This window comes from Crocuta crocuta, unplaced genomic scaffold (assembly GCF_008692635.1).
Source record: "Crocuta crocuta isolate KB4526 unplaced genomic scaffold, BGI_CrCroc_1.0 scaffold129, whole genome shotgun sequence".
NCBI classification, from domain to species: Eukaryota; Metazoa; Chordata; class Mammalia; order Carnivora; family Hyaenidae; genus Crocuta; species Crocuta crocuta.
Genome location: NW_027551571.1, coordinates 5345307 through 5368956, shown reverse-complemented (window position 1 = coordinate 5368956; position 23650 = coordinate 5345307). Strand labels below are relative to the sequence as shown.

General features: G+C 50.5%; 1 protein-coding gene across 3 annotated transcripts in view; it reads right to left on the bottom strand.

Annotated features, from left to right (window-relative positions):
- The window catches only part of ASAP2 (ArfGAP with SH3 domain, ankyrin repeat and PH domain 2), a 169243-nt gene that overhangs the window by 67513 nt on the left and 78080 nt on the right, over positions 1-23650 (bottom strand). For 2 of the 3 annotated variants that reach the window (XM_077751058.1, XM_077751059.1), the window contains exons 3-6: positions 21826-21971; positions 4185-4259; positions 2229-2278; positions 57-186 (exon numbers count right to left, since the gene is read on the bottom strand). In XM_077751058.1, the coding sequence (XP_077607184.1) occupies positions 57-186; positions 2229-2278; positions 4185-4259; positions 21826-21971 (401 nt within the window). Of the gene's footprint in view, positions 1-56; positions 187-2228; positions 2279-4184; positions 4260-16350; positions 16477-21825; positions 21972-23650 lie in introns of those variants that run through there. The other variant, XM_077751060.1, reaches the window with a different exon arrangement.

Below are 23650 nucleotides of genomic sequence, written 5' to 3'. Positions count from 1 at the left end.
CCTGCACTCCCCTGGGCTGGCTAACTCCCTCCCTGGGAACCCTCCCCAGCTGTCACCTCGCACATCTGCAGCTGGAAAAGCCGCCGCTCCTTCTCCATCTCCTCGGCAATTTCCGCCCCACTGATTTCGGTGCGAATCATCCCATGCAGCTTGGCGTGCTCCTTCTTCTCCTTCTCAATCTTGGTGCTGCAGGAGAGAAAAGCAAGGATAATTTGAGNCTGCGGGACCAACGTGCATGAGTCTTTGAGAAACAAGACAGCCTCTTACCAGAATGGGAAATGCACGTGGTCATAAGAATGTCACACTGGCCTTTTCTGTTGAGTACTGACTCAAAAAATACTTTCCTAAGCACCTACTTTGTGCCAGGTCTAAGTCAGAAGGTAGAGAGCCTGTTCACACCTCAGAGGTCTCCTTCAGGGCAGTGCTCCATCTGTCCGTCTGTCCCTCCGTGTGTCTGTCAGTGTGCCGGCTGAGCCACACAAAGGGCGCGGTGTGGCAGGAGGCTCCCTCCCTCCTGGGGTTTCCCTGCTACTCTACACCCACCTCCTTGCTGACTGAGGTCATGCCAGGGTTCTGCCTCAACTAGGACAGCGCTCACTGTTGCCAGACAAATCTCACACGTGAATGGTTAGAGTTACCGTTAAAATCTAGCTTAGAATTATTCCAAGCTCTCGCACTCTCGAATTCTGGGATTTTGTGAGTAATCCTGTCCCCGCTCCGTGGACGTATTTCCTGATTTTACAGAATCTGATCTCATTCCCCTTTCAAACCTTTCCCTCTCACAGCCAGAGGAGCCTCGCAGGTAACCCACTTCAAAATCCCCTCCATGCCCCGGGTTCAGAAATGCACAGGAGCAGCTCCTCTGAGGGGCCTGAGGGCGGCCGCAACAGAGGCCGAGTGGAAATCCACATCCTGGCCGTGGCCTGACGGCTCTCCCACTGGTGCACCAGCAGCAAACCACCAAGTCCTGGCTTCCTGTCTAATCGGAGGCCTGGCAAGCCTCCCCTGTCGAGGGCACTGCACTGGGCAGCGGAGGAGGGAGGCTCGGGGCAGGGACAGCAAGCCTGGAGCTTCTCTGGGATGCACAGACCTTCAAGGTGCTCTGAGTGTCATGCTCTATCCATGTCTTATGTGGACTTAACGCCATTAGTAAAATCCAAGATTTGGGGATCCAAGCAACTGCGGGAAGTCTGGGTATAGAAATTTAAGATTTCCAGGAAGGGACAAATATCAAAGGACAAAAAACCAAAGCCCTGGTTTGAGCTCTGTGATCCTTCTCGACTGAACAGATACCCGAGGCTGCTTTTAAAAACAAAACACACACACACAAAACCCCAAGTCCAATTAAATACTTGTGGCGACATCTGGAACAGCTTTCTTCTTCGCACCTCTCACTTTACCAGATGGCTTCATGTTAACGTCTGTCTTTCCCCTCAGAAAACTCTACATTGTTACCCAATGCTCAGTCATTACAAAGCAAACATGAGCCATTTAAAAACATGTTCTATCTCTCTCAACTACTTACAATAATTAAAACCACTATCGCTGCAATCACCAGCCTGATTCTACTGAGCGAGCAGGTGGAATCCTCTCCATGCGGGGAAGGAGAAACTGCGACCGGGAACGATGGCTGCAGTCAACCAGGAGGGGTCCTATCTTCCGGGGGGGGGACCGTGGTGCACATCCAAGAATCAACTGACCCTTTTATTCACATTCTTACAGCAGATGAAGCCATCAAAATAAGGCAAGAGTGGGGAGTTCCAACAAGCTCTCTTTTCTCTCTTTCTAAACCAAAGGATTGGTGCTTTGGAGAAATACAGGCGCAAAGCTAAAAGCAGATGGCTCACGCAAATCGCCAGGAAGATGAAGTCCGAAATTGTGCGACTGTCACAAACAGTGATAAAGCGGAGAAAGCGTTTTTCTAAAAAAGGAAAAGAACTCCCCTCCCCTAACAAAACCTTATCCTTCAGTTAGCTTTCCCGAAAATAACCCTCTGTGCCCATGATGACGTAACAGAAAAGGGACCAGGAAAAACTTGTGTGAAGAGGTCCAGGGCGTCGCTGAATTCAGACACCGAGTATGGATGCATCTGGTGCAAATCACAGCAACACGGTTTTAAGGGAAGTCGTCCCTGGGTTAAGGTTTATTTGAGAAAACATCTTTAAGCTATAAAAGCTCAATTTAAAGTTAAAATCTCAAATTACCTACTAAAAAATGGCAACACTCACATTTTTGTTTCATAGTCCTTCCAAGCTTTATCAAAAGGCTTTTTCAGATCCTGCAAACAGAGAGGCATAAATTAAACAGAACTAGTATTAACTTCCGCGCAGAACAACTTACTTATTCCTAGACTGGCCCCGAAAGGAACATTAATTTCTGTAACAAATGACGCATGCGATCCTAGGAAAAATAAAGAACTTCAAACACAGACTTTTAATTAGATGAGCAGACATGCCAAATGCTCAGAGAGAGAGAGGGAGAGAGCAAGAATCCCACCACATACCCGCAACCCAGCTGGAGTATGAACTCATGGCCCGTTGTTAGACCCAAAACCCTACCCTTAGGATTACTCTAAAATTAAACCCAGAAAAACACTTAATCTGCAAGTATTTTAGTACCTCTCTCTACAAAAAAAAAGGGGGGGGGACTCCAACTTTTTCTAAGAATAGGAGAATCTCCCCCAAGAGATGTAACCTTGACTCAGATCCCAACAAGGAGATAAAAGCCATTCACCTTCTCTTGATTCTACTCTTGTGTCTGGAACGCAGGACCTCATACTCCAATAGAGCCAGCCCCCAACACACTGGGCCACTAGAAATGCTAGCGAGCGGCTCCCCACTATTTATGTCCCCTTCCCCAGGGCTCTTTCATAAGAAAGCACCTCCCCTTTGGGGGCAGAGGCTTAGGTTTTACTTTTTGGCTCTTCCCTGGCCTCACGACAAGGCCGAGGCCCCTAGCGCAGCACCTAAGGCCTTCCAGGAACTAGTCTTTCCCATCAGGGAAGCTTCGTCTCCCGCCCCCGCACCCCCCGGGACACAGGGCGTCAAGCCACACGGAAAGCCTCGGGAGCAAGGCCCTGTCATGCCACGTGTGTCCCGCTGCCCGCCCATTCTATTAAGTCGCCTGGCATGTTCTTTAGGATGCAGGGTCGGTCCGGGATAATGAGAAATGTTCTTCGTGTCCTCCTGGCTTGCCAGGTCCCGTGCTCCCTTGGCCCCGACAGCCCGCCTGGGCTTCTGATGTGCTGGACATGACTGCGAATCAAGTGCAGATCCAGTCAAAGAATCTGATCTCCTAAGAACTGGGGCACAATCATCTGCCTTTCTTCTGACACATCTGTCCGTACCAGGGACACGCTCAGCGCCTGGTACACAGGCCACTCGGGCCGACGCTCCTCACTCACATGCTCACAAGACAGTTCCCACCTGAGGACTCTGTTCCTGAACGAGGAACAGAAAGATAGAGTCGCTCAAGGCTTCCTGGGCCAGATTGTCCTACCGGGAAACCACATCGGGGCAAGGACCTTCTCCCCAGGGGTCAACCAGCCACATGCCCGCCAGAAAACCAGACCCCCTTGCACAGCTTTCCCTGCTCAACGAAAGGGCCTCAAACTGTTTCCAGGGTCGTTCCCAAAGGGGTGTTCTCTCCTTCACACCCCCTCCCCTTCCCATGTCTACAGCACCAGCAAGAGGACCAGAAAGGCCACAGGTCACCACTGGTGTGGCTGAAAGGTGGTGCCAAGGTAGCAAATCAAGGGAAACTAAGGCAGCAGGATGCCATCTCACCATCCCAGTGAGAATGCTGCTGCCCCGACAGGCTGGCATGACTGTGGTGCTCGGTTCCTCAGGGAGCGGGGGTCAGGGTCAGCTCCTTGGGGAGCAGAGGTCAGGGTCGGCTCCACAGGCAGTGGGGGTCAGGGTCGGTCCCTCGGGGAGCAGAGGTCAGGGTTGGTCCTTTGAGGAGTGGGGGTCGGGGTCAGTCCCTTGGGGAGCAGGGGTCAGGGTCGGCTCCACGGGCAGTGGGAATCAGGGTGGGTTCCTCGGGGAGCGGGGGTCAGGGTCAGTCCCTCAGGGAGTGGAGGTCAAGGTCAGCTCCTTGGGGAGCAGAGGTCAGAGTCAGCTCCACAGGGAGTGGGGTCAGGGTCGGTTCCTCAGGGAGCGGGGACAGGGTCGTTAAGGACATACCCCTTTCACGCCTTTCAGGTCCCCCTTCAGCAGACTGTCCAGAGGAAAGGAGATGATGTTGTTCATATTCTGAATCTAAAACAACAAACACACAGAATTCTTATTCAATTTCCTTTTTTTTAATTTTTAAGTTTATTTATTTAGAGAGAAACAGAAAGCACGGGGTGGGGGGGGAGGGCTGTGAGCAGGGGGCACAGAGAGAGAGAAAGAATACTAAGCAGGCTCCTTGCTGTCACTGAGAAGCCTGATGTTGGGCTCAATTTCACGAACTATGAGCTGGTATCAAGAGTCAGACGCTCAACCTATGTCCTTTTTTGTTTTTTGTTGTTTTGTTTTTTTTNTGACCCAAGCGAAAGTCGGACGCTTAACCGACTAAGGCACCCAGGCGCCCTAACCTATGTCCTTTTTAATCTAAAGTCGGAACAGCAAGGATATTCAAGAACACTTGGTAATAATTAACCTTCACCAAAAACCTGGCCAGCACGTGCATGGCTGCTTTTCTCATACCTATGTTCTTTGTGGCGATTTCGTTTTACAAATAAAACTGTAACAGAAAGTCTATTTTTCACAATAACAGCCTTCTAAGTATGAAGTTTGTGGAAAGATTATTACAATGAAGACAAATTATTTCAAAACAACCAATGATGGAACCACTTTATTTTTTTAAAAATTTTTAATATTTTATTTATTTCTGAGAGAGAGAGAGAGAATGTGTGTGTGTGTGTGTGTGAGAGAGAGAGAGAGAGAGAGAGAGAGAGAGACAGCAAGCGAGCAAGCGAGCAGGGGAGGGTCAGAGAGAGGGGGATATACAGGATACAGAACCTCAAACAGGCTCCAGGCTCTGAGCTGGCTCTCCGCACAGAGCCTGATGCGGGGCTCGAACCCACGAACCATGAGATCATGACCTGAGCTGAAGTCAGACGCTTAACCAACTGAGCCACCCAGGCGCCCCAGAACTACTTTAAAGTAGATACCGGAATGGAGGGGTGCCTGGGTGGCTCAGTCAGTTAAGTGTCCAACTTCGGCTCAGGTCATGATCTCACTGTTCATGAGTTCAAAACCTGCATCAGGCTCTGTGCTGACAGTTCAGCGCCTGGAACTCCTTCAGATTCTGCATCTCCATTTCTCTCTGTCCCTCCCTTATGCATGCCCTGTCTCTCTCAAACATAAATAAACATTAAAAAATAAAAATTAAAAAAAAGATACTAGAACAGAACCACAAACTGCTCTCACTCATGGCTCTTAGCTCCTGGGCTATGACTTACATAAGTCTCAGGCTCTCAGATGGCAACTTCCCCAGAATGGCCCCCCACAAGGAAAATCAGAATGAAAAAGAGAACGAGGGGGTGCTTCTGTCTCTTTGTGAATGTGCAGGAGTCAATGTTCTCTGAAAAGAAAGGAGTGTGTGTGTGTGTTGTGTGTGTTGCAGGTGTGGTGTATGTGAGGTCTGGGGTACATGTGGGATGTGTGGTGTGTGCATATCACTGTGTGTGTATGTGGGTGTGTGTACATGTGCAAGCATGTGGTTTGTGTGAAATGTGCATATGTGTATATATAGTGTATGTGTGTGCATGTGGGATATGTGAGATGTGTGTATACATATATAGTGTGTATACATATATAGTATCTGTATGCAGGGTGTGTGTGCATGTGGGGGGGGTGTGTTGCTAGACAAAGGAGATAAATGAGAAAAGGTGGGAGTGGGGTTTTGGGATCCTCTGTTTGTCTCCCGGAAGCAGGAAAGCAAGAGACAGTGACTTGGCCAGCTGTCGCCAACTAACCCCACTAACCCAACTGGAGCCAAAGCCTCCCGACGCACACTCACAGCAACACACGCCAGCAAGGCCGGCCCCGCCAGCTTCCGACGGGGGGAAGCGAAAACACTAAGCTTCAGTCAGGAACGTTAGCGCAGCGACTCCTGTGCTTGGAACCCTGCGGAGACCCCCTCAGCCGCCCAGCTGCAGCCTGAAGGCCTGCTTCCCCTCGCCCCGGGCCCAGGCCACCGCCTGCCATCAACACCGCCGCCAGCTGACGCTGTTGGGCCCGGGCTCCTGGGTCACTCTAGGACACACACACCTAGGTTACGGGCCTAGAACCCAGGAGAGACGAGGACGGGCTTTGGAACCCTATGCATTTATTCTTACAACTGAGCAAATTTTTAATTTTAGTAGAATTAACTTGAATAGAAAGGCCAACTGTAGGCACGATTTTTAAGGCAGTATGAGATCTGATTTTCATACCCCATTTGGTGTATGAAACTTCAAACCAGAGGAAGAAATGGACTTGAAAGCTACTGGTAAGGTGTGTGATAATGCACCCAACTGCCAATCCTGCAAAATAAATGATCAATTAAAGGCTGTCAGTTCAGAAATGCCTTTTTTTTTTGGGTAACTTTTGTCGGTGGCTTACATAATGCCACGTCTGCCACACACCTGGCGGTCTTCCAGGGGACAGTGCAATCAGCTACGACTGGCGACGATTAGCCTTAATAGTTAGATTCCTGAACACCAAGATGCTGAGCTGGAGGCGAGGTCTGAGAGATGACGACTGGGAGGAACGGGCTGGCGAGTAACCTGACAGCTCACACACCGGTTTCCACTGAGGCGGCAGTAAACATGCATGCAGAGCACAGGGCGCCGCAGGCCTGTGCCCTTCCACATCTCCCATGTCTACGGGCACCCACAGGTGGCCATGCCAGCTGCCACCCCACGCCCGCCGTGCCTGCCGGGTCCACTTGCTCTGCCTTTTGGACCAGCTGCCTGCCCACAAACTCCCTGCTCGCGGTTCTCGCCACATGTTCCCGGGCGGCGCTCTCTGCCCCTTCTCTGGACCGAGCCAAAGGCTTCCCCTGCTCCTGGCCACCACCAGCCCCTGGTCCCCGTCTGCTCCCCCACTCCTCTGCAGTTCTGTCAGATTCATCTGGTGTGCTTTCCCTCACAAAGGCTAAGCTCCCTTCTGCCCTCGGGACCCTCCACGGTCTAACCCCCTTCGCCACTTTCATCTCCATATCCAGCCAAGTGGAAGTCTTCGCTGTTCTCTGCTCGTGCTCAATCTGTTCCACCCACTGAGCGTCTTCCCGCAGTCCCTGTCCAAAGCCTTCCCATCCATCGGGCTCCCTCCAGATGCTACCTTCTCCATTAACATCCCCCAGCAGGAAGTGATCCGTCCCTCCCAAATCCTCCAATACTTTCTTTTTAAAGAATTTAGGCACTTGACAGGTTCGACCCTGCTTCATGTCATCAGCCTGATGCCGTACGTCCTAAAGGACGGTAAGCATCCTTCGTTCTCTATTCTCCATGGCACCTAGTGCCGGGCCTGGCCCAGAGCAGGTGCTGGAGAACCACTAATTGAGTAAATCAATATACTTAATATTTTTCTGAGCATCTAATACATAAGAGAATCTAGAGACACATTAATACCTTTAAGCCAAACATCATATAGCAAATGGGCATGTGAATTTATTAGTCCATTCATTGTGTCTTTACTGAGCACATATTTTGTAGACAGCAGCTAGCTAGCTACAAAGATAAACAAAACACAATGTTTGCCATCTCAGAGGAAGAATAAATATCTACACACCAAGCTCTAAACAAAGGAAGTCTAAGACATCCCACATGTAGCACAGTTTACTCTGTACAGACATCAATGGCTCCTTGTGGAAAGAGACAGAGAGAAAAAGACTTCGGCTTGAGCAGCCAGGTGAGCTAATCTCAGTTTGGGAAGGAGGTGACTGTCCCAGTGACTGAGTCTTGAGACACTGTCCTTTCAGCCACACGATCACACAGAGCCACAGCTCAGAGTGAGAGGCACAGGTCAATTTGGTCCTGAACACCGTCCAGAGATAAGCCAAGGTGGCGCCATCTTGGACGAGGCAAGTACAAGACAGGGGCCAGAAAAACACCCCGAAGGGGGGCGTCAGAGCTGTCCGGGTGAAAGGCTGAGCTAAAGGCACCAGCGCAACTCAATCATATAGTGGGCTGGAGAACAAGGTACTTATAGATTAAAAATCTTATTTCTAGGAAGCAGCCTAGTGGGTTTGTTACAGGAGGCATGTGTAAGTACGAATGTACACGTGAAATTGAATGAGGAAAACAAGAGTCCCTATAGTGGCGAGGACAGAACACCACACAATTTGGTTTATAAATCTATTTTAAGACTATTTGTTATTTAATTCAAATACGAATGTAGGTACTGACAGACAGGTATTGGGGCCAGAAAAGGTAAACTAAGCTTTGTATCTAGAGTGAAACCATAAAGTTGAGAAGTGAAAACCTTTGGAGATTCAAACACTGACCGGCTTGCTTTCATTCTACGTACTGCACATGGGGCCCACAGCCTAGTGGTGACCAGGACATTAAAGAGCCCCTACAGCTGCTGAGGAGATGCCCAGGGTCCTCAGGGAGTAACAGGAGAGGAAGCTGAAGAGGCACAGAGAGGCTAGCAGACAAAGATGGATTAGACAGAGCCTCAGTCCCCAGGAATTCACCGTTTAATAGGAGAGACAAAGCCCATAATTAAGTCAGCAAACTGCCATGTGGCTCTTAAGAGCCATAAATAAAGCACCAGAGAATCTCCAAGAAAATTACTTTCAGTCTGGACACAAGGGAAAACTCTGCTGATCAGGGGTCACGTGAGAAAGACCTTTAAAAGAGGGAGAATTTCGTCCTTCAAGACAGAGTGGAGGGTACCCCAGGCAAGGAGCAGTGCGGAGACACAGGCAAAGACACACGTCAGCAAATGAGCAGAGAGAAGGGCAGGGAAGCCCACGCTGGAAAGAGAAGTCTGGATGCCAGATCTACCGAGGCGGTTCTGGCCTTCGTTCTAGTTGAGTTTTCTTTCTAGAGGTACTCAAATGATCTAAAATAAGAAACTATGACTGCTCTAATCAGGACATAATTAGCTTATCACAAAGGAAACAGAAAGTAGACTGGTGGTTGCCTGGGGCTGGGGGTTACCTGTATGAGGACATGAGGGACTGACCTTACTGGAGGCAGAAAACGTCTCCGGGCTGATTTACGGTCATGGCTATGCCAGCTGGTAAAGTGACTACGATCACTGACGTGTATAGTTGAAGTAGGTGAACTTTATGAGATGTGAAATATACCTCAATAAAGCTATTTTTTAAAAGAAATATACAGGGGGTCCTGGGTGGCCTGGTCAGTTAAGTGTCCTACTCTTGATTTTGGCTCAGCTCATGATCTCACGGTTCAAGAGGTCAAGCCCCACAGTGGGCTCCACAGTGATCTCGCAGAGCCTGCTTGGGATTCTCTCTCTCCCTCTCTCTGCCCCTCCTGCACTTCCTTTCTCTTCCCCTCCCCCCAATAAAAATAAACTTTAAAAAAAATGGAAATATACAATTACAAATATGAACAGAATCCCCATCAATGGAGTCATGAATACAGCTTCCGTAGTCCTGGCCACTGGCCTCTGCACTTACACACTCTGCATGTGTAAGCCGCACAGCACAGAAGCATTCTGACTCGGTGAGCATCCCAGGAAATAACTGCTCTGGTCTCTGGTCTCTGCCTGGGCCGGAGAACACGTGCACTAGAGCCCAGATGTTCCGTCTGGGCAAAAGTGCCCTGCAGCACGAAGGTTGGGCTCTGAGTCCTGCCCTGACTTATGTACGCTGGGGCAGCCCCACAGCCCCTTTCTGGCCAGCAAGGGTGTAAACCGCAGCCCAAAGACTACTGCACGTCCTTGTGCTCAGCCCTGGCCTCAATTCATTAGTCATGAAATTTTTATGACCTATGGGAAGAATTAAATTACCCCTGGATAATCCAACCAGAGCATTACCTTAGCACCAAGCAAGCACTGGGCTTTTTCCTTATGCTCTGACTTCCTTTTTAACAAGTATGTTACCAAAAAATGGCTTTCTGAAACACTAAGTATGATCTGAATGTAAGTTATTAATCTTTTTTTTTTTTTTAAATTTCTAGGAGAGAGAGAGAGAGAGTGTGAGCAGGGGAGGGCCAGAGAGAGAGGGAGATACAGACTCCGAAACAGGCTCCAGGCTCTGAGCTGGCAGTCAGCACAGAGCCCGACGCGGGGCTCGAACCCACGAACCGCGAGATCATGACCTAAGCGAAAGTCAGACGCTTAACCAACTAAGCCACCCAGGCGCCCCAGACTTTTTCTTTTTTAAATGAAAGCTTTATTTAAGTATTTCTACATCCAACTTGAGGCTCAAACTCATGACCCCGAGACTGAACGTCACATTCTGACTGAGCCAGCCAGGCACCCTGCAAATAGGCAAGCTTTAAAGTTAACAATGTTCTCTTTTCTCTCTTCCTGTCTTCACTTTTCCTGGGTTTACCTGGGTACGTCTGACAAGATGAGGCAGTGAGGAGTTAAAGGTGTGTAATCTCACAAGCAGAAATAAAATGATTCAGTTGGTAGGCAGACAGAGCTAGCAGAGGTCAAGAACAACCTCAGTATGCCCTCGCCACCACCGACCGGTGAAGTAAAATCAACCAGGAGATGAGGCGGGGACTGGGGAGAGAGCGAGCCAGACAAAAGCTACCTTTCCAGGCTGTTCTTCCTAATTATTTTAATTTTTTGGTCTTAAAATTCCTTGACTCTAGCTTTGTCACTTCCATACCCTGTAAACTCTCTGCACTTTCCCTCCTGCGCTCCCTCAGCTCCCGGGGCACCATCTCCCCTGCTCCCGTAGCTCCAGTCACTGGTGACCACCTATTTCTGACCCAGTCGAAGCTCCACCCTCGGTCCCACTGTACAGCCTGCCACGGGGAACCTCAGTGCTGCCTTCTCCTTGACTCAGGCAATGAGTGAGACGGCCTTGCCAAATGATCTTGCCAAATGAGATCCATCTAGAAGCCTCCACCTAGACAGGATTCTCCTATCATAGCTATCTTTAAAAAGCAACATGAGGGGCACCTGGATGGCTCAGTCGGTTAAGCATTCAACTCCAGCTCAGGTCATGACCTCAAGGCTGGTGAGTTTGAGCCCCTGCATCAGGCTCTGTGCTGACAGCTCAGAGCCTGGAACCTGCTTCAGATTCTGTGTCTCCCTCTCTCTCGGCCCCTCTCCTGCCTAGACTCTGTCTGTCTCTCTCTCTCTCAAAAGTAAGTAACAAATGTTAAAAAAAAAATTTAAGGGGCACCTGGGTGGCTCTGTTGGTTAAGCATCTGACTTCAGCTCAGGTCATGATCTCACAGTTTGTGAGTTTGAGCCCTGCGTCGGGCTCTGTGCTGACAATGCGGAGGCTGGAGCCCGGAGCCTACTTTGGGTTCTGTGTCTCCCTCATTCTCTGCCCCTCCCCTGCTCACACTCTGTCTCTCTCTCAAAAATAAACAAACATTAAAAAAAATTTTTTTTTCAATTTAAGAAGTAGCATGAGAAGACAGAGTCACAACAGAAAAAGTCACTGGGTGGACTTTCTACCTCCGGGCTAACGAATCCAGAAAAGAACTGGTCTTCCCAGGGCTCTCTTCCAAAATCCTTAATAGAATCCAACTCTCTTTGGGGATAATTAGCTTGTCCTTAAAGGGCCAATGTATGGCTACATAAAACATGGCCAAAGAGTCTTACCTGAGACTTATCTATGTCATGGAAGTTTATTTTAATTTGTCTCATTCACGAGAAACTGGAGAGGTAGACAATACTTTGAGATCCGTGGAGTTTTTCTTTTTTTAAAAAATTTTTAAGTTTATTTATTTTGAGAGTGAGGGCACGAGCACACATGCAGGGGAGGGGCAGAGACAGAGAACACCAAGCCAACTATGCACTGTCAGTGAAGAGCCGGAGACATAGCTTGATCTCAACAAAACTGAGAGCATGACTTGTGCCAAAATCAAGTTGACACTTAACCTAATGAGCCACCCAGGCTCCCCTCTTTTCTTTTTAAAATGTTTTTAATGTTTATTCATTTTTGAGAGAGAGAGAGAGAGAGAGAGAGAGAGAGAGAGAATGAACAGGTGAGGGGCAGAGAGAGAGGGAGACACAGAATCTGAAGCAGCCTACAGGCTCCAAGCTGTCAGCACAGAGCCTGATGTGGGGCTTGAACTCAGACTGAGATCATGACCCAAGCTAAAGTTAGACACCTAACTGGCTGAGCCACCCAGGCGCCCCCACTTTTTTTTTTTTTTTTTTAATATGAGCAAATGCTGCTCAATCACCAAGTTAAATACAATCAAGGCGTCAAAGAAAGGCAAACCACCTTCGGCACGGCACCTCCTTGTCAGGGTGGAGGGTTGCAAAAAGACCTCAGCCCTCATTGCTTCAATTAAGGGCATAATTCTTAGTAGAGGTTTCCATATTAGTAAGGATAAACACGTATGAAACAGCCATCACCTGCCGGAAGCTTCACGTTATTTCCAGGAGCCAGAGCCTAAGGCCCGGGAGAGGTATGTGGGTGGTGTTGCTAGGGTGTCAGAGTAGAAGGGAAGGCTGTACGCCTGTGCCAGCCGCTAGCTGCGTGCACCCACTCACACTTAAAGTTAAGTCAAGTTAAAGACGGCGTTCCTGAGCTGCACTAGCCATATTTCAAGGGCTCAAGAGCCACAGCTGGTTACTGGCTTATCATACTGGAGCAGATACAGACCATTTCCATCAGCGCAAAAGTTCTCCTAAATAGCAATGTCTTACACCAATAACTAAAAAAATTTTAAGCAGCTTTATTAAGATGTAATCGACATGCAATTAGCTACACACATTTTAAAGCATACAATTTGGTAAGTTATGACACATATACACACGCCCATGAAACTGAACCCAAAGTCCAGACAGCGAACACATCCACCCCCCCAAAAGTATCTTTGTGTCCCCTTTGCCCCCCACGGTCCCCAGCTCCTCACTCCCTGGGCAGCTACTGCTCTACATCTGTCACCACGGAACAGTCTGTGTCTTCTAGAATCTTACACATGTGGAATCACATAGTACACGCTGCCTTTCGTGGCTGCCTACGTGACCGCTCTGAGCGCGAGCACACCAGCCCGGAGAACCATCCAAGCGGGTGTACCCACGGCCCACCCCTTGTCCTCTTGAGCAGTCCACGGTCTGGCTACGCCACAGTCTGCTTCTCCAGACACCTGCTGACAGACTTCAGGGTGCGGTTTCCAGTCTGGGGACCTACTACAAACCTTACAAGTCAAGGCGCCATGATTGTTCAGGGGATGGGACTCTCAAATGGTGGTTGTGAAGGCCTTCTCAGAAGGTGACATTTGAGCAAGTATGAAGGGAGGCCCCAAGCCGTGGGAGAATCTGGTGGAAGAATGTTCCAGGCAGGGGGACTTCCTCACATGAAGGCCCTGAGGCAGGCGTGTGCCTGGCAGATTCACAGAAGTTTTCTATGTGCTTTCCAAAGGCTGCTTCTCTGAAAGAATGGACACCTGGGCAAAAAGGTTTTTTGAGAAGCAGAAGCTGTTAGGTAAAATGGTCCAAATCCCTAAATGGCACTGGGCCGTTTGATCCTTACAACCATTTTTGAGAAGTTAGTATAGGTATTCCCATTTTACAGATCTGCAAAGCAAGAGAGGGCTGAGTCACCCCCTCAGCCCCCAGCCCCCAGTGAGAAGAAGTGGAGTCGGGCTGAGACGTGGGAGCCTGAACCTGACCTATCATTTCGCTGCCAGAGACGGACTCTGACACACGACCCGAGAGCGGAGCAGGAGAAGCTGGGACCCTGGATATGGGCTTCTGTCTGAGGGGCGCCTCCGTCAGAATTTCCCTCTAGTTCCTCATTACACAAGGGGAACCGTCAGGTCACTCTGCTCTGGGCGTCAGCGAGAGACTTCTCCCCACAGCCGGCTGGGGTCTCCCCCCATGCCCTCCTGCTCACCCTCCCACGCAGGGCGCCGGGGACTCAGGCTCCCAGGCCGCCTGCTTCGGCAGCAGAGCCCGTCTGCTGGTTTGTTTCATTAAGAAGGAGGGGAGGGAGCCAATGCTGATCTCGAGTTAGGTTTCACACAAACCGAAAGATCAAAACCAGCAGCTGCCAAAACCACACTTTCACACCAGAAATGCGCGGGGACACGGCTGACCTGGTTTCTGCAGAGCCGCCATGTCTCTGCCAGCCACACGGCTTTGATCTTCGCAGTTCCAAGGGGAGAGAAAACAGTGACCCTCTGCCCCTCTTCTCCACTAGAGCTAAGTGTTGAAGCTGCCACCACACGGACGCCCTGGGGACAGCCAGCCCCGAGGCTCAGGGAGGCATGGGAGAACCCAGGATTTGTGCAATCCGGCATTCCACAGCTCCTCCTGAAGCCCACAGGACATGGAAGTCAAGCCATTGACCAAAACTGAAAGCACCTTTTCTAACCTCTTACCTCCCAGCGTCCGAGGCTGGGAGAGCCTTGCTGGGCTCTGCGAGGCCCAAGCATGAGTGTCCATCTCCCTGGGGGCAGGGAGCCTCGGAGGCACCTCACCCCGCATCCCCTGGGGCAGCTGCCCCTGACCGGCCGGGTCAGCGCTACAGCGACACTCACTAGACATGCACATAGTCAGGAACGCTGAGAGCGGGCCCCACAAAATGTTCTCGCAACTGCCCAGCGCTGCCGCCACCCCCAAGTCTGAGCACCGCGATTCAGCAGGCGCCGCAAGGGGCCGTGATTCTTAGGTGACCGAGTTCCAGGTGGTGCCAGTGCTGTCGGGCCGGGGACCGCATGGGGAACCTCTGGCCTAGGGCAGTGCTTCCCACCCCGTGTGCCTCCCTGTCCTGTGGGGCCTTAGGAAGATCTGGTCCCGCAGGCCTCGGGGACAGGGGCCCAGGAGTCGGCATCTTCAAGAAGCCCCAGAGGATCTCACCGGGTCCACATGCTCTGTAAACTGGGGTCCGGGATCCGCAAGCACTGACAGGGGTTGCCAAGTTGTCGGTTTTAAGGAATGATTGATTAACAGCTGAAAATTCCCAAAGGGAGGGGAATGCACGCAAAGAACCCAGGACCTTGAGTTTATCTGTGTAAGTTCGCTGCCGAGCACCCGGCCAACAGGAGGGGACACCGGGAGCACAGCTCAGGTACCCCCTAAGTACCGTCAACACCTTGCAGCCACCAGCCCCATCCCTGTCACTTTCTCCTTCCCTCATCAACCGCCCCAGTACCACGTACACTGGCTGTCTCTTCCTCCCCCTAATGCTGCTCCTCCTGCTACCAGAACTTGTCCTCTGCTTTTACAGTCAGGACAAGGGTCACTGAGGTCACTCATCAGGGCCATTCTTCCAGCTGTCCGGCTGCCAGGGTACCACTGACCCTCTACCTTCATTCGTATCTTCTACCCCCATCTGTCCACACATCACCTCTTAGATTTCACAAAAGCTATTTTTTTTTAAGTTTGAGGTTGCCTATATCATGGCGGTTGTCCCTTTTAGTAGCCAGCAATTGAGAAACTACAGGATGGTGAGAAAGAACAAACACAAACCCTGTTTGGAGTTCATTAACACTCCATGTACCTGACAAGCCATTAAAGATACGTGCAGGATGTGTGTTCCTAAACCCTGTAACCACACTCGTGTGCAGACAGATTCGAGGACTCCCCGGCCCCACCTCCACCCCAGGGACCCAGGGCAGGGGGCCGCACCCTCAGGGCTCTGCGGCATTTGCATGGTGGCCATGGGAGCACACGCTGCTTCTAATAAAAGAGTCTGTGTGTCCCTGGCCAGATGGCAGTGCTTACTGCCTGGACAGCACCAGAGCAGGCCCTGAACCCAGTGGGAAGTCACCCTCGTTTCCCACCCCCAACTTTCCCACTTTCTCTGACTTCCACAAGTCAGTGTGCTGTGGGGATTACAATGAGGCAGGAAAGAAAAGGGAAGGGGAGGGGAGGGGAGGGGAGAAAAGAAAAGAAAAGAAAATTGTATCGAGGTACATTTATACACATTAGGTGTCTGCTACAGCCAGGGCACGGGGCCCTCAATTCACTGCTTTTGTTGTTCTGGCCAAACTAAGGATGTGCTTTCATTTCTGGTCAGGGATCTAGGAGTGGAGGAAGCAGCTTACAGTGCTGAAGTCTTGCAAGTCTAAGACAGAGCATTTCCCACCGTGTAGGAGGCCTGTTAAGAATTCAGTGCAAAGGTTTCTAGGCGTCCAAAGTAACCATCAGCAGGTACGTCCACGAACTCTGTCCGCTTGGAGAGGCTCTAGCCCTCCAGCCTTCCTCACTCAAAGCTCAGAGATTTTTACTTTGCAGACGAGCCTACGAGCCAAGTTACCTTGGGGAGCAAGAAACTGTGGCGGCAGGTGCGGCAGCAGCAAAACACCAGCAATCAGCAGGGAAAAGTGGGTCAGGATACCAAACTGTCGGAGACGGGAAGTGCATCGTCTGGCACCAATCTAGGGGCAGATGGCCCCATATACTGTGGACAAGACACTGGGGGTGTCTCTGCATCTCAGCGCAGCTCAGTAATTTGTGCCCCAAAGGTTAAGCCTTCTTCCCAAAAAGAGGAAATTATAATCAGTGTCCCTGTTACTGTTAAAAAAAAAAAAAGACATTTTAATACAGAAGACGTTTTCAATAAGAGAAGTTCAAGAAGCCTGTGTACGTACTGAGGGTGGTGGCCCCTGGAAGAAACTCCCTGACACTAAGCAGTGAGATGAGCTGTATTATCTGGGGCACGAGCTCTTGCGTAGTCAGACAGGACACCGCTTACCTCCACCCCCCACCCCGGCAGGCGGGCTGTCTCTCCGCCGGGCTCCGCCCACACCCCTTGGCCAGCAGGCTAGCGTGCCGCCACAGAACCTCGGTGCTCCGAGGCTCTGACGCTTTGTGACGCCGATCACTTGGTAAAATAAATGCACACCTTCTGTGCATGTTGGTTGGTGCAACTTTCAAATTCCTCTTTTGATGCGAGAGAAGTGAAATGTCCTCCGCCCCAGGGCGGCCCCGGTCTCACGCTGGGACACCCTCCTTTCCTGGGGAAGTTCGCAACCAATGAGCATCTCCATATCTGGGGATGACCTTGCCGCAGTCTGTCCTCTAACGCCAGGCCCCCTCTCAGCACAGAAGTGGTCCCTGGAAAGTGTTTCCAGGGCTCTCACGTCATGTGCTAGGAAGAAAAAGAACCTAAGAAAACTGGGCTGAGTTTAGAATCGGCAGCTTCCTTTCACACACGTTACATTTCTGGAGCTGCCTTGTTTCTCCCTTTCCCCTGCATAACTACAGGGAAAACTCATCGGCTCTCTGAAGGTGAGAATCACACCCACTAGTATCAAAATCTCACTTTATACTAAGCTGGCCTTTCTCTGGAGATGTTCCAACTGCTTTATAAATATCCTTTCCCACCACAGAGCAGGTAGGTGGTAATTCTTCTTTCTGGACAAGGGGAGAATGGACAATCTTAGCTACCCAAAACCGAAATGTTTTTAATGCCAGAGAGAAAGTAAGAGCAAGGCTTTAAAAATAAGAGATAGGACAGATGTGACCAAAAATAGGAATAGGAACGGTATACGAAATACCAAAAAAGGAGAATTTTCCTGTAATCAGCTTACTCTCAGCAACAGCTGCTTAGAAGCAGCCGTTCGGTGCTCTGGTGGCCGGGCAGCTCCGCCGTCAGCACCAGCCCCGAAAATCAGGCCTGGGGAAAGCCAGTGCTAATTTTGGTACAAGTAAGAGACTCCCCCATCTCTGATCTTTGCCAGAGACAGGATCAACAACCCTAACTCCACGAGGTAAAAGCTGAAACTGAAGTAGCACACTTGGTCTCAGAGCTCCTACCTCCTAGCAGAACCGAAGTGGGCATCTCACACAACACCCGGATGCCCCTGTGTGCAGGGTGACATTTACAAAAACCTCTCCTGCTTACTCCTCGCCTCCTGATGCTGGCCCTGAGGCGGGCCTGGCTTCTCTCCCTTGTGTTACAATGATGAAACTAGGGCCACCTGCCTGTCTCGCGGCCACCGCACTTCCGCCTGGCCTGCACTTCCCTCCGTGCCTTCCCCACACTGCCACCCCTCCTGTTCCGTCTTCCTCCCTCCAGCACAGGTGACAAGAAGCCTCAACTTCCTTATATGCCACAGTGGATACAGTATGGATTTGCAGTTGTGTTTGGGGTTTTTTTTGTTTGTTTGGGTTTTTTGAGAGAGAGAGAGAGAGAGAGAACACAAGACAGAGAATCCCAAGCAGGCTTCATGCCATCAGCACAGAGCCTGACACAGGGCTTGAACCCACGAACCGTGAGGTCATGACGTGAGCTGAAATCAAGAGTTGGATGCGTAACTGACTGAGCCACCCAGGTGCCCCTGGATTTGGTTTTAAGACCTGGATTCGAATCCCAACTCTGTTGCATGCTCACTACAGACCTGGTAAGTCACTTACTGAGTGTGTGCCCCAGTCAGAGACCTGGTGTCTCACACAGCCATCAGGAGGACTGAAGGAACCAGCAAGAACAAGTGTCCCCTTAATGCCTCACGCCGGGGTGACTGCCCCATGGGTGCTCATTAACCATGGCCGTTGACAACTTACTGCGGAAAGCGGGGTTGGGTGAGCTTTGCTGGGATTCCCACAGTGGTCAAAGTGGCAAAGCCGTGGGTGGTGGGCAGAGCAGTAGTCACAAGGTCCAGGCCCTGCCCTGCCTTCAGTTTTGCAGAAAATCAAGAAAAGAAGGGGCAGTATGGTTTAAGCGTGTGGCTGCTCAGGTTGATAACGAAGCACAAGCTCACTTATTCGGGATTCCACTGTGTGCGGTAGAAGATGGGCCCTTCCAGACCCACAAGCATACGTGCAGGGGCTATAACCCCGCCCCCTGCCTCAGTTATATGACCTCCAGAGCAGGGGGAACATGGACTTGCTCAATGGGGTTGTTGTAAAGATGAAATCAGTTAAGATAAATAAAGCAATTGGCATATTCCACACATAAAACCGGGTATGGCATTATTATCTCCATTTTAGAGTGGAGAAAAGCCAGGTCTAGAGATGAGCTGGATGAAGATGAAAGAGTAGGTCCCAGGTCCCTTTGCTGTCCTCCGGATCCCTGTCACTGCTTCCCTCCTAGCTGGGTCCTGCTTCCTGACTCACACATCTTCCTCTTTCTTGGCGGCCCTCTTCATTTTGCTAAAGCGCATCCTTTAGGAGTTTTGGAGAAATGACGCACTGGCGCCACACTCTCTGAGCCTTGCCTTTCTGAAAATATTTCTAATTCTACCCCCATGCTCAGCTGCTGTAAATCCAGGTTAGAATCATGCTCCTCGGGATGTTAGTGGCCTTGCTCTGTGCCTTACAAATTCCAGTGTTCATGCTGAGATGTCCAATACCACTGACTTTTTTTTTAACATTTTTAGAGAGAGAGAGAGAGAGAGAGAGAGAGAGAGAGAGAGAGAGAGCGCGCATACATGTGCACGAGTGGCACAGAGGTAGAGAGAGATGGAGAGAATCCCAAGCAGGCTCCTTCCTCCCTGTCAGCACAGAGGGGAGGCCTGAGCACATGGAGCTCGAACTCACAAAACCGTGAGATCATGACCTGAGCCGAGATCAAGAGTCAGACACCCAACTGACTGAGCCGCCCAGGCGCCCCCACACCACTGATGTGTTAGGTGTTAAGCCTGGCCGCCTGGGGTGGGTCCTCTTCCCACACTGCTCTGGGCACTGGGCAGCCTTGCAGCCGGGGGTGGTCTCCACCCTGCTGTGCTCATGCCGCCCTCTGTTTCCATTCTCTCCAAGGTGCCTGTCCACTCATCTTGTCTTTTATATTCCACATTTTTGCTTTATTTTTGATCTGTTTTCTGAGAGGCTTCTGTTCCAACCTTCTCACTGGATTTTTGCCTTTATGTTTTCTTATAGCAACGGTCGTTCCCCTTTAATGATAAACTGCGTCCCCAGCTACTTCCCTCTGACACAGGTCTACCCTGATGTCTCCTCTAAGTCCTTTCTTCTGCTTATCCTAGTCTTCCATTCTGCAGGTTGTTCGCTCCTACTCAAGAGTGAGGCGCTCAGAGCCGGGAAGGGGCTGACCCACGGGGGGGGGGGGGGGGGGNGGAAGGGGCGGGCCCACGGGGGGGGGGGGGGGGAGTGCTGGGAGAGTGGTCCGCAGGCTGCCTGTGTCACAGGAAGACCCCCACAGGTCTTCCCTGGGACCATTCAGTCTCTCCAGTTTAGAATTTTTTTAATGTTTATTTATTTATTTTAAGAGAGAGAGAGAAAGCTGGGGAGGGGCAGAGGGAGAGGGAGAGAGAATCCCAAGCAGACTCTGCATGGTCAGTGAGGAGCCCAATGTAGGGCTCAAACTCATAAACCCTGAGATCACGACTTGAGCTGAAATCAATTGTCAGGTGCTTAACGAACTGAGCCACCCAGGTGCCCCTTCTCCAGTTAAAAAAAAAAAAAAGCTCCAATCTGCCTCAGTGGTGAGAGCCTACATAAGCATGTCAGCCAGGGACCAGAGAGCAGAGTTAATGGGGGCCTGGAGCCCCCTATCTGAGGTGCTGACTGCCAGCCTGTTTGGACTAGGAAGAAGTGGGCGACCAACTTGATAAAACCCCAAGAGTTTGCAAATTAACTTGAGCACAGTAATGGCTTTTTAGTTCTACCATTTCCAACCAAAATATTTTACAAGACAGAACCTGAGGATCTGNAGACAGCGTGAGCAGGGGAGGGTCAGAGAGAGAGGGAGTCACAGACTGAAACAGGCTCCAGGCTCTGAGCTGGCAGTCAGCACAGAGCCCGACGCAGGGCTCGAACCCATGAACCACGAGATCATGACCTAAGCGAAAGTCGGACGCTTAACCGACTAAGCCACCCAGGCGCCCCGTTTCTTTCCACCTCCTATGGCCAGACATACAAACCCACCATCATCACCATTCCAAGAACGATGAGCTACTTTTTCACTTGTTATTTGCTTGCTGACAGGAGAAAGGCACTGTTCTTTGCGACCTTGACCAGGTCTGGTCACCCATGACCTTGACCTTGGGGGAGCAAAAAAGGAAAGAGATGCTGGGACCACCCTGGCGGATGTTCCCCCTTGTGGGAGAAACCAGGCGGCAGGTCCCAAACACCCTCTCGGGCTGTCTGTCCCCTTGTTCAGAATTCTGTTCCCCAAGGGAAGGCCCAGAGCTGCCACGCACAAGAAAGAACCCCATTCACCTGGCCCCCCAGGACCTGCCACTGGCAAGAAGTGCCTGCTCCATGTTTCCTGGTGCTTAAGAAGTGACTTTTTTTAGGCTCTGCATTTGGGAGCATAAAACGCCTTTAAATATTCATGGCAATTTCTGTGCTTTGATTATAGGTTACCTTGCTGTGTAAGACAGGCCTGGAACATATTTATTAAATACTGTAAGTTTAAACGCCTGCCATAATTACCAGAAACAGACTATTCTACATAGTTTAGAAACTTAGAAATTGAAGTCAGAGGCCCTGAAGAAGATGAATGCTTTTACCCATTTTGTCCCACAGCTGTGCATATTTCAAAGGCTGACTTGAATTTAAAAAGCCACATGACCATAAAAACTGCAATTCTAAAATTTATTCCAAAGTGACCTAATGTGACAGAAAATATAATTCCTTTAGGTACCACATGAGCTATGAAACTTACTCCCTGGTCATCAAACAAACCTTAGCTATCCTCTATCGAGCTACCTTTCCATCTAGAGTGACGACAGGGGCACCCGGGGGCTCAGTCAGTTGAGCGTCTGACTTTGGCTCAGGTCACGATCTCGTGGTTCCCGAGTTCGAGCNGCCTGCCTCACAGGGTCCTTACCAGGTTTTTGAAAAGCGCCGTCAGCTCCTTGGTAAACACAGAGAACTTCAGGAACGCGCTTCCCAGGTCCGGGTCGTCTCTGCACACGCAGTTGCCGCCGAACTTCTCCAGGGCCTGGGTGTACTGCTCTTCGTTCTCCACGTGGGCTGCGGCGGCAAGGGGAGACGCGGTTAATGCAGCCACCTCTCCCTCCCCGTCCTTAGCAGGTCTTCTTAGCTGGGAATAAAACTGAACACATCAGCAGGACAGAGATCTGAGAGAAGTCGAGGTGCGCTAGGAACAGCAATCACAGTGCCATGCTGGCAACGGGTCCCAAAGGACAAGCATGATGACCAGGAGGGACGGCCACCAGATTCTTCCTTCCTCAGGTGAAGAAAACCACTGCCAGCCACTGCCAACTCCTGGCCTGAAAACCAGGGCAAGCAAGGGGAACATCTGTTCGTGACAGGGCACCCTTGACCGTGAGCCAGATCACTGTGATCCATGAATGGAGTGCCCACCCACCTTACTAGGGAGGCGCTAGGCCCTCCACCCCCAGTGGTGGCCTCAGGGCATTCTGACGTGGCTCTAACGAACAGAAGAGAAAATTAATTTCACTGTTCAAGCCCTTTTTCCTTGTTTTTTTTTTTCTTCTTTGACATTTCAGAAAAGGACCTGAGAGTTCTGGATAAATTAAATACATTTCTGAGACTACTCTCAGCAAACAAGACAGAAACACACACGTATGGGTCCTGAAGAATGTGTGGCAGAACGGGAAAGGCCCTCAGATCTGGGTTCTGGGCGCCCACCTTCCATGGCACAGAAGGAGTACGTGACTCCAATGAGTAAATGAGCCAAGGTCTCCGCCACATGAAGGTTAGAGACGTGCTGTGAGATGCTCACAAGGGCAAGGGAAGAATCCAAGAACAGCGTGGGGACGTGGAGTCCAGCCACACTCAGCACCCACCTGACAGCACTGACTGGCAGTGAGCAGTCCACAGATGTCATTTATACGATGCACAGACAATCTGCGTTTTTTCTACACCTCACGACAACTTTGTAGGACATATGTATTTTTTTTCTCATCGTGGTGAAAAGAAATCAAACAGGGCTCAAAGAGATCAAATAGGTTGTCCTGGAAAACAGGGTCAGCAAGTGGCCGAGCTAGAGTTCAAACCAGCTTGTCTGGGGCACCTCATCCCCAAGCCCACTGTTCTGCTCTGCGCACTGGTGTGTTTCACTGATAGAGACAGCTTACCTTGCCAAAACCAAGGTAATTCCATTTCAGAGATGGATCAGTTACACCTCTTAGCTTGCTCTAGCTGTGATTCTGGCACATGTGGTTAACAGCAAAGGGTGGTTCCTTTCCACCACATGCTCTCTTAGAACTATTTCAAAAGTTGGTGGTCAAGACATGGGCAATTCCAGTGTGGCTTGGGAAGGGAGGGACGGCCACAGCAGACATCTAGTGCTGAGGTCACTCCACTGGGGGACAGAAAACAGGAATGCAAAGACCAAAGTCGCCCTGAGAGCCACGCAGGGGCCCCTGAGAATGGTGCCTGTACAGCTCGAAGTGAACACTCACAGGGCAGAGTGAGGGAATTCACTTCCAGTTCATGCCTATCAGGTGGCCTTTAAGTCTTTGTTTAAGTTAACTTGGTAACACTCTGAACTGTTAATATTATCATCCCTACTGCGTTCTGAATGGGGTGGAATTCAGCCAAGATCACACAGTTGGTAAGAGGTGGGCCAGGGGTCAAATCCACTCTCTGTTCACTCTGCGGGCTGCCTCCCGGCCCACGGTCAGTCACCTGTGGGAAAGAGGAACCTGCCTGGTCTCACTGGC